Source organism: Geospiza fortis, unplaced genomic scaffold, assembly GCF_000277835.1.
Source record: "Geospiza fortis unplaced genomic scaffold, GeoFor_1.0 scaffold49, whole genome shotgun sequence".
NCBI classification, from domain to species: domain Eukaryota; kingdom Metazoa; phylum Chordata; class Aves; order Passeriformes; family Thraupidae; genus Geospiza; species Geospiza fortis.
The window spans coordinates 759,022-776,447 of NW_005054378.1; the positions used below are offsets into that span (position 1 = coordinate 759,022).

A 17,426-nucleotide genomic window follows, 5' to 3' on the forward strand; every position below is an offset into this window, starting at 1 on the left:
GCCTGTAATAAATATTTTCAACCTGACTTTTATTTTTATGCATGCTGTCCTTGAGCAACAGTCAAAAAGGTGTGTCCAAGTGGTTATGTTAAAGAAAATTAAACATTTAAAACCTTTGCAGTGTTCAATAGCAGAAAACTGTATAGTTTAATGAGACAGGGATTGTTTTTTTCATCATTTTATTTCTAAAGGTACTTCCAGCTGCTGCCCAGCTCTGCACTGACCTCGACAGGTAACTCCAGTTCTGCTTGACTCAGAGGGATCGAGATGAGTGGGATACATTGTGTGCCCTTTGCCAAAAGGGTTGGAGGTCAGAGAGAAGCAGGGCTTCCCCCTTTGCTCTCGCCCATGTGCCTACAACCCTGTGACCTGACTCAGTCAACTTTCCCCTTTCTACGTCTGGGGCAGAGTGTGGGGAAGGAAAGGGGTTTTTAATACTCTCGTTTTCTTCATCAGGGCATAATTACAGTGTCATAACACAGCAAATTACAACTTTGCCTTTCCTGTTAGGGAGAGGAGTTCGTCTAGATGCTCCCACCTTTTATTACCCATTACTCATCCCCCCGGCTGGCAAGAGAAGTACGGCGAAGTCAGGATTCTGGCAGATGCCCATTTAAAGCTCATTAAAATTCCTGGGCCTCAGCATGATTGAAGTCACAGGCTCTCCACATTTCCTTTTGGATTAATGGAAAATGAAGCCCTAATGAATATTTGCTAAGCACAATTTTCCCCACTAATTTGCTAAAAGGACTGTCATGAAGGAACAGCTGATCCTTTGCATCTTGTGCATTTCCTAAAGGTCATGGGGATGGTAACAGGGTTTCTTCCAAATGGGGGGGATAGTGGTATAGCGGGATAATTAACTAATTAGGCACCCGGTCATCTGCTTAGCCAAATTACTTTTGAACCTCAGTGGCCCTTAATCAGGCTCCCCTATTTCATGCCAAGCTTTTCCAGCTTCCCCCCACCTCCCGTCTGCCTCTTCTTTAGTCTTCTCACTGGGCAACTATCATTTTTCCAATCCTTGCTGCCATCCATTTCTGCACAATGCAGAGTTATTGGCATAATAAGCTAGATATGAAACAGTCTGAAAGTGTTAAACAAACACCAACCCCCTTAGGTGTCTGTTGAAATTGAGAAAATTCTGCCCAGGAGCAGACCACAGTCCAGAATAACAGAGAAAAAATTCATTCCTTCATCTGAACGTGCCCCAGAGCACTTCTGCTGTGGGATTTGAGATCCACATTATAATAAAATGGGTAAAATCTTGGCTTTGCTGCAGTCGGTGGCAAAATTCCCACTGACATCACCAGAGCCAGCAGTTTTCACTGTAAAACTGGCCAATTCTTTCAAAAATACCAGCTGCATTTCCTGCGGTCTTGGATGTGCTGTGCATGAGTAGGGATTCTGCCTGTGTGCGCTGAGAAACACCTACCAAGGCATAAGGCAGACCAGGAGGCACACAACTTTAAACTACACCACCTTTAGCCTGGGCTCAAGGAGAGAACAACCCTTGGTTCACCTTGAAATCAACTTTTCCTCACATGACTCAGAGACTGAAAGGAAGAGACCAGGGAGGGTGTAAAAAAGCAGGGACCATTCTCAAAGATCAGCTTGGCTCTAGAATGTGCCTGGGGAACCTGTGCTGTGGCTTCCCCTACTGACCCCGACATTCAAGGGTGAGCTCATTTTGTTTACAGCTACAGAGGGATTTTTCCTAACTTCCAATGCTGAAAACTTCACTTGCTTCTGAGGAAAAAAAGAAAAAAACAAACCAAAATTGGGTAGTTTGATTTGTTTTGTCACTCTCACATATGAAATTACTGCCTTTAGAATTTAACAAGCAATTTTTTGTTAAATCTGTAAGTTACCTGTCTGTAACTTTTTGTTAAGTCCGTAAGTTACCTGTCACAGCCAGAGACCTTGGTAAAGAACTCACAAAACAAGATCTATCTTCTTCAGCCCTCCCTGGCTTTTTTTGAATGTGTTTTTGCCCATTTCAAGTTAATTTGGGCACTCCCAAATAGAAGGCCGTGTGTTTGTGTGTATGGCTGTCTTGTTGTACACTTAAGTATATTTTAAAGAAATCAAAGACAAGATCAGAAAGAAGAAATTCTTTACTATGAAGGGGGTGAAGTTCTGGAACAGGTTGCCCAGAGAAGTTGTGGATGCCCCATTCCTGACAGTGTTCAAGGCAGGGAGGATGGAGCTCTGAGCAGCCTGATCTAGTGGAAGGTGTCCTTGCCCATGGTAGGTGGCTGGAACTTAAATGTCCCTTCCTACACAAACAATTTTATGATCCCATTTGTTCATCTCAGGATACTCTAAAGATCTTAGTCAGTTCTCAGTGCACAAATGCAATGACCTCTGAGGGGCTTGCTCAGGATACTGGAACAACAGAAAAACCACAGCTGGTATGGAAAAATCCTAATAAAGGCTACAACTCTCTTTTTGGAGAAAAAGTTCTTGTTTTGGACAGAGTTAATGGATTATTTGAGATCACTATACTTGGCAATTCAGGGCTGAATACAATAATAAAATTATTTATGACAGGCTTTAGTTTTGTTTTCAAAAGGGCTGTAGTGTAGCTTGAAATCTAACCCCCACGACACATCATCAGGAAAAATGAAGTTTCATTTCAACACTGATGTCTGCCATGGCTCTTGGTTTTATGACATGTGTACATTTTATGACATATATACATTTCTGTTCATTTATACACAAGAACAGTTAGCCTTGATTTTTGGACAAAAAAAGCAAGAAAAGCTTTAAGGACTGTACAGTTTATGGATGTTCTGTAGATTAAAGGCAAACTGTGCTGGATAATGGAAAAACCAATGACTGAGGGCACAGAACCACATGGTGGGCTCGGTTTGGCTGGGCCTGAGCTGAGCCATTGCTCTGCCCATGCTCCTCACACTTGAACTCATTTTCAGTTTTTTAGCAAAGGGACAGCTGCAGACCCAGCCTCTTCCTGCCTGCCCACCTTCAACACAAGTGAACTCCATATACCTGTTCTGACCTCAGCTACCCATCATTGCAGCCCAGAAGAATGTAATGAGGAAAGGCTGTGATGAGGCTTGCTTTCCAACAGTAATTAAACTGGGCTAACCCACGAGATTGTATGAAGTCAGGCTGCAGCACTTTGGTTATCTGCACACCTCACCTCTACAGCAAACACCCAGAGGATGGAATTTCATTGCCTCTCCTGCTTGCCCAGAATGTTTGAACGCAATATAGATAATAGTTGCAAACTTGCACCAAGGAGTTGCACATCCTAGTTACAGAAACTACATCAAGAAGAGTAATACAGACTTAAAATTACCTCCAAGTTTTGTGTGGTTGACATGGCCTGAATCAAGATTTTATCTTAAGCTTTGATAGTTTTGGATCAGTTCCACCCTATGCACCCTGTCAGCTGCCAGCAGCCTCAGTGCTCATGTGGCAGTAATGACTCATCTCTACAGGAATCCTGCAGCAGCAAAACGTCCCCAGGCTTGTTATCCAACTGGGATTCAGGAATGGAGAGCTGAGATTGTCATTAACAATGTGATCACTGGTGTTATTGTGCTGGTAGACCTGGTTTGCTAACGAATCAATGTTTGTGCACATCCTTGCAAACCTAAAATACTCTTCTCAGCACTGAACATTATTGTTATTATTGAGTTCCCTCTCGCTGTGTTTTCCTGCTAAAGGTTAGAGACGCTTAAAGGTCTTGACCCTCTGCTAAAGGGGAGTGCTGTGCTTTACAGAATATTCCTCTAGCAAGAAGCAGAGAAAGACACAGTCCCTCGGCACTGCAGGAAAATGAGGAACACTGGGAATGGCAACCTGCACTGGGGTGGTGGTTCATCTCATGTGGCTGTCCCCCAGCCATCCTCATTCTCAACGCCAGCTGCTTATAGGAGGGAGCAGAGTTATGAGACAGCTTGTCCACTGGGTGACACTCACTCCTAACCCACAGAGACACATCGTGCCTTGTGAACACAGGGGTCTACAGGCTCTTCAAGGCGTGCACCACAGCTTCCCCCTGCTTCTGGTGGCTCCTGGCACAGCGCTGTGCTGAGCAAGGATCTGCTCGCCATTTTGTCCTGTGCTTAATCTAGCCCCAGTAAGTAATAAAAAGCAAAGTCCTTCAGCATGGGGGAAACATCTCTGTAATGATACGATAGGTCTGTGCATCTGTTCTCACAGCAGGGACATGTACTAGAGCTAATCAGGAGCTGGAAGTTGTGTTCCCCAGGAAATTCTGACATAGAAAAAAAATTAATTCCAAATTAGATGGAAATGACGACATTTCTAATTTTCTTACAAAATGAGATTTCTCCTCCAAAGCAGTTTTAGATCATCAGAATGTTTTAGTCTGATGGTGTAATCTAGATTCATTTCATTTTGACTCTTACACTGTATTAAAATATTAAATGTAATTACACACATATAATAACACATATAATATAGAATATGTCTGAATTAGTGATCTAATAGAGGATAAAATTTAAAATGTAACTATTTAAAATGAGAGTTGCTAAGCTGGAGCACCTGACTTTAATGTCTCACTCAGGCAAGCGTACCCCTCCTTCTTGACAAAAGGGAGCAGCTCTCCTTGGAGGACAACTGGAATGGAACCACCCAAGTGGGTTGCCTCTGAGGATTCCACTGCTCCCCACTGACTGTAAAGGAAATGTTACATGGCACAGTTTTCTCCCAAGGCATTTACATGCAAAAATGATAGATTCACCTCTCCTTACTCTTCGTGTCTTCCGTGAAGCCATCCAGTCCTGTGGAGTAGATTACCCAGGCAACTCTCACAATCATTGCAAAGAAATAGGAACTTTAACTACAAGTTTTTTCTCATCCTGATATAGGGATTGTGCTCTGCAAGGTCTGACTGATGTTTCCAGATTATCAGTGGAGGCTGAAAGGCTGAAAGGACTAGATCAGCTACTCTAAACAGCAAGTCCTTGTTCTCCAAACAGCAGGTGTCTGAAATGATGTTACTTACTGCCTTTTAATTAAGGGCCCCTCGTGCTTTGTGTCCCGTAAAGCTCTTTATTCCAATACAATTCCATTTTTATCTGCATTCTTGTTGCTTGTCTTGAACAGAGGCCCCCACTGGATGTTCATGGCTATGTTGCCAGCTGGTCTTTCCATGTCCCATGCACACCAGCATGCTTTCCTCCCAGGCGACTGAAGAGATCTCACCAGCAGTTCCCCACATGGACAGCCCACCACAGTACTGTTGGTGACAGTGACAGCATGCCAAGTATGGAAATGGAGAATAACTCAGTGGACCAGGCATTCAAAGCAATTGGGTGTTTAATGGACGCTCTAGGTGTGTGAGGAGCAGAACCAGTGAGATGGGGATGGCTCGCTGGGGTCACAGAGGAGGACATCACTTTTACTCACCTTCTCTCTGTTGCTGTGGGATCATGGGAGGTGGCTGTGGGAACGCTTGGCTAATCTGGCCATAAGCAGCAGGATAAGCAGCTAAAGGGCAGAGAAAGGGAAAAAAGAAAGGACAGATTTCAGTGCTGGGAAGCAAGGAGCTTTCACTCCAAACCACCACACACACCAAGCCAGATGTGGGCTTTGCCCCTGTGTTTTGGTTCTGTGAAGGGCCATCTCGTGCAGCCTGAGGTGTAGTATAAAAGCCATGGTTGTGTTCCAGGAGGTGCCACACGGCCTGAAGCTCCCTCCCTCCCTGCCTCCCTCGAGCTCCATCAGCAGTGGGACCCCAGGCAGCCATGCAGCGCAAATGGGGGGCTCTGCTGAGACCACTCCCAGCAGAGATGTCCAACCATTCCACGTGGTGACAGGAAACGTTCACTCATGAGCTCAGAGCAGAGCTGCCCACGCTGACAGCTGTGTGCAGAGCACGTGCACACCTTTCCCCACCTCACCTCTGGCACCCTGATTAACTCCCATGCTCATGAAACCAGCTCACACGTGTGTTTTCCCCTTCTTGTGCCCACAGGCTGTATAGGCACAGTTGCACACACACTCTCAGATATACATTTTCATTCATGCCCGTAGAGACTTCCTCTCTCTCACACAAACACAGTGGAAACAGTGAGCAGCAATTAAACAATTTTCCCCATCTCAGCTCCCCCACCAAGCAAACAAGGGGAACCATTCACTACCACAGATGGTAGATGATGTGCCTTACTGCTAAAAATACAGAGTATGGGTCGCCTGCAAGACCAGAGAGAAGAGGATAGGGGCCATGTGTGTGCAGAGGGGTTAATTAACAGCTCAAAGGGTTGAGTTGCTTCCCATCTATCAAACCTCACAAGCAATAAATGACAATAACTAAAACACCGGCAAATGAAGCCCTACACGGAGAATTAAATTAAGTTTTCAAACAGTTACCACAGGAAATAATGACTTTGGGGTGGCAGCTTCCTCGCAACGCTGGCCATGGACACCTCGTGAGGGGAGGGTGAACACAGCAGTGTTGTGGTCTGCACCAGGTCACTTTGGCTGGTGTCAGTCCATCAACTGCAAAGGAGCTGCTCAGCACACAGGGCAGCTCGAGAGGAGGCTGAGCCACAGGGAGCTGTGCTGAAATCTGCTGGGAAGCAGGGAGGATGTCTGGGTAGCTCCTAAGCAATGCTCAGACGGACTAAGTGGGGCATAGCCAGTAGACACACCCTAAAAAAGGAGTGTGTGCAGTCATTCCGTGCCCTGCCAGGCACCAGCAGCAGCGGCTCTGCAGGGTCTGGCTGCCCATCTTCCCTCCTTGCTGCAGCACTCAGGAGACATGGTTTAGAAAGTGGCCTCCAAAGCAGTGGGCTGATTTTGCCCTGGAGCACTGTGCTAAGGCAGACCAGACTCAGTTCTACTGATGAAGCTTCACTGAGGTGCAGCTCAGTGGGAGCCTTTCCATGGGAAAGGCAGGAGGTTGCCTCCTTTGACACCCTGGATGTCTTGATGTTGGTGCAAATTGAATCAGGGAGTCTGTGGCCCCTGTGGTCCTTGTATCAGTAAAAACCTCCCTTCCCTCAGCCCCCTGAGGTGTGTTCAGAGGGTAATGGCTTTAGAGAAGAGAAAGGTTTATTGGGAGAAAGTGTTAATACTAACGACCTGCGTACTGCTGCACTCCAGCGTAGGCTTGCTGCAAGGGGTCTGCTGCAGTGGGGCTCTGTGCTGTGGAGACACAAGAGAGACAAGGAATTAAGGGGTTAAAACATGATAGGCACTCTCCCCTTATCTTTTATCATCAATATGTGTTATGAAACAGACAGACCCAGGGGCTGAGGGTTGAAGAGGAGCAGCTCACTTGTGCTATGGACAGGAATGCAGAGAACCCCCCGGGATGGCTAAGGGGGTTCTGTCCCCCAGCCATCACCCTTTGAGACGTTGGAGCAGAGGACAAATAAACCTCTCTCCTCATTTCCCAAGCTTAAATTATGGATCTGCACTGATCACGCAGATTTTTGGCACTAATCAACCCCAAAGAACCCTCATCTTAAGCCAGGACTAACACTGTGCTAGGTGCTGTGCAAACTCAGATCTCAGTGACAGCTACAGTCACATGAAACTTTCAATCAGAGCAGAAAACAACAGGGGCATAGCAGGAGGAAGGAGAAGAGAACAAAGCAATGGCTCCTGTCATCCCCACAACCCTTCGAAGGACTGTGTTGCTGCCAGGCAGCCCCCAGTGAGAGAGAAGAAGCTGCATGGAGGGGAGGGGGACACCACTTGTCTGCTCCAGGGAGGATGCTGTGAATCTCTGCATAAGGCATGCAGTCTCTTGCTGGCTTCAAAGTGTATTTTCTCTCTTTACAAGTGTGCATTCCTCCCCACTAAAACTGTTTATTTTTGTGAAACTTTGAAGTCTTGCTCAAATACAACCAAAGCTAGTTAAGATTTTTTTTTCTTTTTCTCCTTTGGTTGATCGGGAGAAAAAAGAGAAACGTGTTGGATAAGCTCTTTCTTTATCTGCATCAATACAAAATTTAAAGCAAAGCTTGGCTAAACCTCCAGTCCAAATGTCACCTTGACCCTAATATTTCACTTCTTCTAATGAGTTTAATTTGTATTTATTAGGACTGCACAGTTCTACATTTATGCAGTCCCTCCAACCTATTCCTCGGAGGATGATCCCTTAGGGAACTGCCACTTTCCCACATCCATCCCACCTTTTTTCCTTCTTACCCGCACAGAGGTGTGGCTGGAGGCAAGGCTTGGAGGATGCAAAGGTGGGGGCCTCTTGGAAGGAAATCTGGTGCCATACACCTATCCAAGGAAAGACACTGACTGTATGGCAAAGTGTGGGGGAGGTTGTCATACGTGAGTATTACATACCCAAGGAACACGGATAAAGTGTTTTCTTACAAATAGAAATACCAGCTTGAAACTTAACTGTAAAGATCACCATTGGTCATGATGGAAACTTGCAAGGTCTTACACTTTTCTCCCAAAATACAAGGAGGAATGGTGAAACGACCAAATTTGAGGTGGCAAACCCAATTAGCTGGCTAAGGCTTGGAAGCTCCTGTTCATTATGGATATGACTGGATCATGCGGACTTTGAGGCTGGGGTAGTCATAGGAAGAAATAAGTGGGATTGCAGTCATAGCTTGGAATGGTTTCCTAGCTGACTTTTGGCAAGTCCCTCAATATATGTGTATGTGAAATGGGAAAGCACTGTCTTACTGTAAGGATTTTCATTTTTTGCAAAACAGTGTGAGGAGAATACATTAAAACCTGTGGGAGGTCAGTGGCAGGCAGACTAGAGATTCTATACTACATTTTTAAAGAGCAGTGGTTCCAGGAAAATAATGGAGGTGATGTTTGGAAAATATGTTTTTGGTTTTTTTTTACTTACTACTTTCTTCTTGAAGAAGAAACCAACTAAAATCTATTCTTTTTAACCTCTTCTTAAAACTCTTTTCCTCAAAAAAACGGAATATTGATCATATTGCTCCACAAGAAAACTGAACAGCTATGAAAAGTTGAGTAATACATCAGTTCCCTCACCCCTTTAGGAGAATGGATCATAATAACTTAGACCCTTCAAGTCCTGTCAGGTAGAAGATATCTCCTGAGAAAGGTGAGGGAACCTTTGGTGAGAGAAGCAAATCTTTTTAAACTATGGTGTTACAGACTGCAGTGAAGGAGAGGATCTGCCATCTCTGCCCCAAAGGCAACTGCGCTTCTTTTATTGCACAGAAGGAGAAACTGTCTCTGCTCCTCAGGAAATGCATTTACAGTAATTCCTTCCTCACCAGGTGAGGCTGACTTGGACACGATTGTTCTGCCCCCTGACCTGCTGATAATTCGCAATGGCTGGCACTTCACTGACAAGAGAACTCACTGAGCAGGACCTGTCCTGTGGTCCTTTCCTAAGAGAACTCACTGAGCAGGACCTGAGCTGTGGTCCTTTCCTTTATTCCTTGCCTTATCTGGGCATGAGTGGGAGCTTCCTGACCTCCCAGCTACAGCTGAGTCTATCTCCTGGACACGACCACCTGGCTCACTGCAGAGCTGCTCTGCTTATCCCACCTGTGGATATCTCACCTGCCTTTGGAACGACACTCTGACCACCAGAACTAAGGTACACTGCTTAGGAAATTTATGATGAGAATCTCCCACTTTTAAAGTTAAATATTAGAGCTGGGTAAATAATTTATTTAAAGTGTTTGGGATAACAGGCCATGAAATGCAGCCTTTCTGCCTTCCACACTAAAGCTTTCAGAGTTCATTATTTTCCCAAGTATTTGTGACTTGCCACCAAGGGTAATATCCAACTGAGTGTTTCTCATGAGGCTGCCTTGTGACCCAGGTCATGCATGGGGCTTCCTCTTGGCTCACAGCACATGCAAGCCAGTGGAAAAGTTACAGTTAGCTCTGCTCCAACCTGGGAATCCCTTCCTCATGGGAAAAGAATATCTAAGTATCTGTTCTAACACACGGGGCCCTGACTGACCCAGCCATCCCTGGATGCTCTTGAAAGGAGAGTTGAAAGCCCCTCGGGTAACTTGGCACTTCTTAAAGTGATGACTTCTCTTACTGAAGGACTCTCCTTCCTTAGCTTGCAGACTGTGTTTACTCAGCAAATGAAGGTGTGACTTAGCATAGTGGACATGTCTGTGCTGGCCTATGAAGAGGCAGGGACACAGACTCCAGGGCTGGCTGGACACCCTTGCAGGAAGCCAGGGCATCCTGGGCAGCCATGAGCACATCTTCATGCTGCTGCTCACCCTGCCACATGAATCACACCTAGCAAAGGGCATGACTGCCTGTGCTCCCAGCTGTAGCATGGATGAAGCCAACAGCTGGTTTTGATCCAGGCATCTCAAGACACAGATTAAACATTTGAGGAAGTTGTGGCCATGCTGTGTTCTGTAAAGTGACAGCCCTCTTACATACTAATGACCTATGAGTAGTTCATCAAGGGCTCAGTTATGTGAGGAGCTCACAATTCAGAGTTGACCTACCACAGGGGTTAGGTGTGGCTTTAGCCGACCACTTGCTAAAATTCAAAGTGATTGGGAGTTATGAGTATTTTCTGTATCTCAGCACAAGGAAACCATCAGGTAGGGTTGCTTTGCTCCTCCATAAGGTACACACAACTTCACAGGGTGGCCTTCACATAGATCATTAGTGGGAGAGTTAACCTGCCTCAGTCACCCTTTCTCCCCATCCAGCTTACCAGCCTTCTTTGATACTGAAAATATTGGTTGAACACAAACATACAGGGCTGGGAAAACATGTCAGCTGCTCTGTGTGCTGTCTGTGCCAAGATGCAAACCCGCAGTGGCACACAAGGTAAGTAGGTGTATAAGGGCGGATAAGAGACAGAGATGAGAGACATGGATATCGCAGAGCACCTCACAGCAGCTTTAGGACCAGCACCAGTATGTCTCTAAGTTGTATCATCATCCACAGACCTTGGATGTGCTGGCTCTGTGCAAATGTGCCTGGGGAGAACATCTGAAACAGATTTCCTTGTGGCCAGACACATGGAGGTGTCATGTCCAACACACAGACATTTCTGAGATTAAAGGTGTTGTAATGTAAATGCTGAGGATCAGCTGGTGGAGGGAAAAAAAAAAGAGAGGCTCCTGAGAGGCCACAGGAGAACTATCAATCACATCAGCCCCACTGCTGTCCCTGTGGCCTTGCTGCTTTCCAGGAGCTGAGGATCTGGCCTTGCCAGGGCAAAGTAAAGGTGTACCATGAAAACAGATGCTAATAGTAACTTCATTTGGCAGCTCAGGGCAAGAGCCTTATCCCTGGACATCTCCTCTATATTAATTTGATCATTTCCATATCTCCACAGGAAAAATCCTGCTCAGATACAATTGTCTGTTTGCAAGACAGTCCTGGCCAAGATGCCACAAGGTGACCATGGCAGATAACCTTCCATAAACCTGGAGACATAAAACAAGCCAATGACCTACTATATGGTCATAAATATAAATTTAACGAAGGCAGCACTTATTCATTAGGCAGAAGTCAAGAAATAACTCCCAAGTCCTTCAAAGAAAGTAGATCCGTTAATGTCACTTTCCAAATCCTCTGCCTGATGCCAAAAACTGAGGATGATTTCCCAAGTCAGCATGAAATACAAGTGCTTTAAAATTAACACCAGGAAACTTTCTTACTCCTGATATATCTCTAGATTGAAATCCAACTTTTTAAAGGGGCTTTCAGTTAGTGTTGGGCCTGACATTTAGCTTTTGTCAGAGAATGAATGGATGGAGGTGGCAGAATGAAGCACGTTGCTAAAAATAAATAAAACTGGTTGAAGTGAAATTCTATAAAGAATCCTCCCTGAGGTGTCAGTAGCGTGACTCCAGTGTCTGTCCAAGACAAGCTGCTATATGGGCGCCCCAAGTGAAATTGGTTGTAGGGGACAGAGGGCTGGAGTCTTCTGTGGTATTCAGGGGTGTAAATCGGGAGGATCTGCATAGAAGCGAGTGGGCTGGCGAGGAAAAAGGATGATAGTTACAGCCTGAGCCAGCAAAAGAGGCCTTCAAATGCCCTCAGTGGACGATGGGACAGCCTCCTTGTCCCAGCTCAGGTAAGAGAAAGCCAAAGTAGTCTGCTCTCTGAAACCAGAGGAGCCCAGTGCTTCTGAAAGACAAAAGCACAGCCTGGTGCATTTTTGGCTCCTAAAATGCTTTGTGATTTCACTTGGGTGGAAGGAGTGATTTTACTCCTATGTGATATTCTCTCCACTCCTTGCTTCGGATTATCTGTGCATTCCACAACTGACATGCTCAGTTCCATCTATTTCACTCTATTTTGCACAGATGCTTCCTCTATAGGTCTGGAACAGCATGTTGTGAGCTGGGTCCTCAGCTTTGTGCTCTGCCCCACCTATTCATTCCTCTCACTGTCCTGGAGGTGTTCTACACCTCTCTCAGGAGCTGCAGCTTGGCCACGATCCCCTTTGGGAAGGTGGATGGGGGAGGAGGGCAATCAAAGAGAGGCAGTGCTGCTCAGCCAGTGTGGGGGGGTAATAACATAACAATAGGGAAAAAAATCTATGTGAAGGCCAGGATTAAAATAAATAAATAACTGAGTGGGAGGGCTCTATTCACCTTCTCCTTAAATCCAATTTAAATCACTCTCTACAGCCCTAATCTATATCCATAATTATATCATTTCGTACAACAAGCTTGCGAGAGGTCTTAAGAAATTTATGTAGATTAAAATTCATGGGTGCCATAGTACAGATTCCATATTATTAAGATTGATTAGGACAGCTGATGCTGTGATTAAAGAAGCCAGCGCTTACTGTTGTAATTAATTAGGTATTCAGACACAACAATAACTGCAATAACAGAAAGAATGTGCTGATCTGGCAGAAAACAGAGGTTGATCCTGTGTTTTATAGTCTCGTTTTGCCATTTAGGGATTGGACACCACTCAGTTAAAGACATGCTGTCCCTCTGTCTCTTCCCCTACACATCAAAAGAGCACAGAAATCCAGGGGTTTTGTACCCTCTGCTTCACCCTGTTAGTAGGAAGAAGTCCTTTTGGTGGCATCCCCAGCTATTGTACGCGCTTGTTTGGGACAACACATGGACCTTCTATAAAATTCATATAGTTCAATCATGGAAACCAGGATTATCTTTATTATTTTCTTAATAGTCCCACCTCCAAGGCCCAGTCCTAATCAGGTTCCTTCTGAGACAGATGCTGAGTGAAAACATGATAGGAGACATGTCTGGCAATGAAGAGCTTCCAGATAACACAGCAAGAAAGACACAGGTGACTTAAAAAGGCAGACAGGTGGGCATGGCTAGTCAAGGCGACAAACAGTCAATAGCAAAGTCAGGACCAGACCTCCCTCTCTTTGCAAAGGCCATAATCACATAAGTCAGGGTCAGGTTTTAAAAGCTCTCAAGGCACTCTAAAGTCCATATTTTGAGGCTTAGTTTAAGTCAGTTTTAAAAATAAATCTCAAGGTCTTAACTCACATAGATGCTACTGAAGACATCAGCATGGAGTCTGATTTGTGTTTGCACCTTCTTCCAGATCAGAGGAGAAAGCACTTCTGCTCTGGAAAGGCTCACACAACTGCCTTAAACAACCTCATTCATTATAGCTGCAGCACGGTCATTGGAAGTACACGGCATCATTAAAGTGGTTTAGACTACAATTGAAGATGGCAACTTGTTATTATATTTTTAATGAGTGCATTCCTTCACTTGTTTATTTTACCAGTAAAGTGTGGTTTATGGCACACGGCAGATTGTTACAAATGGGTCAAATAAATGTTTCCTAGTCATAATGATGTCTTAGGTGCTCACTGTTGCAGTTTTGGAACTGCTGATACAAAATATGAACAGGAAGGCTCTCATCTGGAGATTTAGGGTGGACAAACAATACAGAGCCGGAGATTTCCTGTAGTGAGGAACTTTGCCTCAGGGTAGCTGAGCCAGGCGCCTTTCTAGGCCACAGTGTATGTCTGGACCAAATGCTGTGGGGTTTGGTTTCCAACCTGGACCTTCTAAAGGTGCAGGGAGGTCAGTCTTTTTCTCTTCTCCTGATTCACCACCTCTCTAAACTCTTCTTGATTAACACCTTTCAGGCCTGAAATATCAGGGCAGACACTGGGGTGTGGGAAGCCCGTCCTTTCCTCTCCCTGCACTAGTGAAGCCCTACTCTTGCCCAGAGCCTCTGGATGGTGCCTGGCGTGGTCAGGACTGGCACTGGATTCACTGGTCTGGAGCAGCAGCCTGTCTACCAGCAGCACTGTCCAATGACAAGCTGCAAAATTAACTGTGGTAATGATAATGAATGCAGATGGAGTCTGAATGTTGTCTCTGCTGGTAGTGGGTGAAATTGTTTCCTGATACGTCTTTGTTGAACCAAGGAAAATGAATTGGTGGTCTAGGTTCAGTTACAAAGTCATGAGTTGCTACAGAGTAGGAATTCCCCTGTGAGGCACACCTTTACTGCCTGTCTCAGTGGTGATTTGGAAAAATATGGGCACAAAAGTTTGGCTGCCCGTTTGTACTGACAGCTGGTCCTCACCAGAGAGGGCTGGACCCTGAACAGGGCATGAAGTGGAGATTGCTGTCTTGCTAGCCCAGATGTACTGTGTGCTACAGGGGAGTGGAGGTGGTGGTGAAACTTGCGCTGGGTCTGCAGAGTGGAAAGATAGATCTGGAAGTGGTGAGCAGTCAGAAACAGAACCACTGTGTGCCTGAAAATAATGAATGAGGCGACACACTTTTAATGGATTACAAAGAGCTGAGGGGACTTAGTTTTTTTTTCCCTCAGCAACTAAATCCAGACCAAATGCACTTAATCAGAATCATAGAATATCCTGATTAGGAAGGGACCCATAAGGATCATCAAAATCCTGCACAGGGGATCCCCAAGAGTCAAACCATGTGCCTGCATTCCATGATGGGTTAGTCCAGTAACACCCTTTAACCGCTGCTTAAATCTGTGTTGATGCTTTAAGAAAGCTGCTAGAGATGCATGAGACATTTGAATAAGTTCAGATTTGAGTAGCCCAAAAAAAGAAAGGCCATACTTCAGCTCACTGAGAGCATTGTCTAAATGCTTCTTGACCTTGTCAGGCTTGGTGCTAGAACTATATATTCTTAGGGAGCCTGTGCCAGTGCCCAATCATCCTCTGCGTGAAGAACCTTTTGCTGATATCCAAATTTAATCTCCTCTGACACAAATTCAGACCATTCCCTCAGGTTCTCTTACTGGTCACCAGAGAAGAGATCAGTGCCTGCCCCTCTGCTTCCCCTTGTGGGGAAGCTGAAGAACTCAGCACTCATCAAAGCATTCCCCATCTAAGGCTCCACAAAGCTGCCAAACTGCTGAGCCATCCCTGGCTCTGGCCAAGTTGGACATCCTTTGGCCCAGGAGCAGTAAGGGGGTGTGAGATGCTATATGGTGTATTTCCACTTTCTGGGCACTGGACAGAAGATTATGGAGCAGTCTTCAATTTTCTGGGAGATCTGCTTTGTTCCTTCATCCAGTTCTCTCATTTCACTGATTCTTTGACAGCCAGTCCCTTCTCTCTCAATTCCTATCCTTTGGTCTCCCGATTTTCTCATCTCTATGTCCCCTTTCTCTTACCAAGGAGGCTTTATCTTTGGAGTGAGAATTTTGCCTGGTCCCTCACAATGCAATTCGGCAGAGCAGGTCCTGTTAGCAGAGAGCAGAATTCTGGTGATGTGAGACACAGCAGAAGCCAGTGCAGATGGTGTCTGCTGTTACTGTACATCACACATGGTTACAAGAGAGGCTCTGGGTGGCTAAGAAGCTTTGGCAGAAGAGTGCAATCCCTGCTACTGTGACTAATGTGGAAATGGCAAACGCTCTTGTGCTGCTGCAAAGCGACTCACAAGATCATGGCACAGCAGATTATGCTCTTTGTCCCCACTATATATTGTGACACATTGCCACGTTCAATAGCTCTGCAAACTGAAAGATTAAAGGGCAGGAATTAATACACAAAAAGGTCAAATCTCCAAAGGGGCTCAGACTAGTGGAAGGGGGAATACTTATTGCCTTGTTACTCACTCTGTGGCAAAAAGTGCACTGAGGCATTATGTACTGTCTGATCTTGGAGAAGGTGAGACCCTGGCTTGCAAAGGTTATGACTGCTAGGAATGGTTTTTTAGTGCCACTGCATGGATCCATAGCCTGACCAGATTAACAGAGAAAGCTAATTCCTGCAGGAACAGGGGCTGTGATCAAAGCCCTGGCGAGTAGGGATGTTCAAAGTATTCATCCATTTGCCACAAAGGCATGGATGGTTTGGTAATCTGACTGAAATGACACCATGTACATCCCTTCTCCAGTCAAAGGGAATCTTGGAAAAAGAGCACAGGGGAAGACAGAAGAAAAAAAGAGTGGAATTACAGACTAAATACAATTATGTTATATGAACTTGTTTTTATAAAGACTGGTGTTCTGGAGTCCTTTGGATGCAGCATCAAAAATAATATGGCTGGTCAGAAAGGTGAACATGCAGACAAACTGCACAATTAATGGAATTTATTAGGGTCTGAGTGATATGGATGTCATGCCTCTAGAGACATTCATTGTCCTGTTTTGCTATTTTCAGGCAACAAAGAATATTCTGCTACAGGCTGTAATGGTGTGAACCCACATTTGAGGTTTTTTTTGTGCGGTATGAAGGAGTATCTGAAAGCAATATTCAGGATTTAAGCAATATATGGCAAGTCATAATCATAGCAAGACTATGATTGTGTACATAATACAGCAGCAGTCTTAACCACTTTCAGAATGAGAGATACACCATAAAAGAAAGCTGTTTGGAAGATGCTGGCTTTGGATGGGGACTGTCATGATCTTCCCTTCTCTATAGTGTTAGTGCAATTGCCTGCTCAGCTGTAGTATTTTATTTGTACCCTTGTATTTAGGGACAGAGCCACGCAGAACCACAGGGCAGTAAGAGATGCAATAGAGGAGAGTGAGAAAAATCCCATAATGATGGAACAAGCTGCCCAGTGATGAAAATTTCTTTCTAACCCCAAGCAATTAGTGGCTGGCTTATATCATAAAACATGAAGTTTTGTGTCCTATCTACATTTTTATCCAGTCTAATATGGCTGTGGACGTCCTCATTACCCATATAAATGTCTAATCCTTTTATTTTTCATGCTGCTAAGCTCCAGGACTGAATAAAGCCTGTGGCAGGGAGGAGAGGTTTGCAGAGTGCATAAATGCTCATGAGAAGGAACACAATTAGATGGAGCAAACACGTGATGTAAGTTATGTGGACTTGCTTTCAGCATTTCAGGGACAGACAAAAGCATAATGAGAGGTGGGTGCTTGACCTGGCACTGTTCCCTTTACACCTCTGGTATAACTTAAGGTGTCACCACATTATGGGGAAGCTGAGCAATGAGAAAGACAAATATATTGCTGAGGTTACCCTGAGATAAATCCAAACTTTACACAGCTCAGGC

General features: G+C 45.0%; 1 protein-coding gene across 1 annotated transcript in view; it reads right to left on the minus strand.

The window, feature by feature from the left end:
- Window positions 1-17,426, minus strand: part of CELF4 (CUGBP Elav-like family member 4) — a 696,303-nt gene that overhangs the window by 46,899 nt on the left and 631,978 nt on the right. Inside the window, exons 11-12 of the mRNA XM_031060278.1 lie at window positions 7,081-7,146; window positions 5,407-5,487 (exon numbers count right to left, since the gene is read on the minus strand). Coding sequence (XP_030916138.1) covers window positions 5,407-5,487; window positions 7,081-7,146 — 147 coding nt within the window. The remainder of the gene's footprint in view (window positions 1-5,406; window positions 5,488-7,080; window positions 7,147-17,426) is intronic.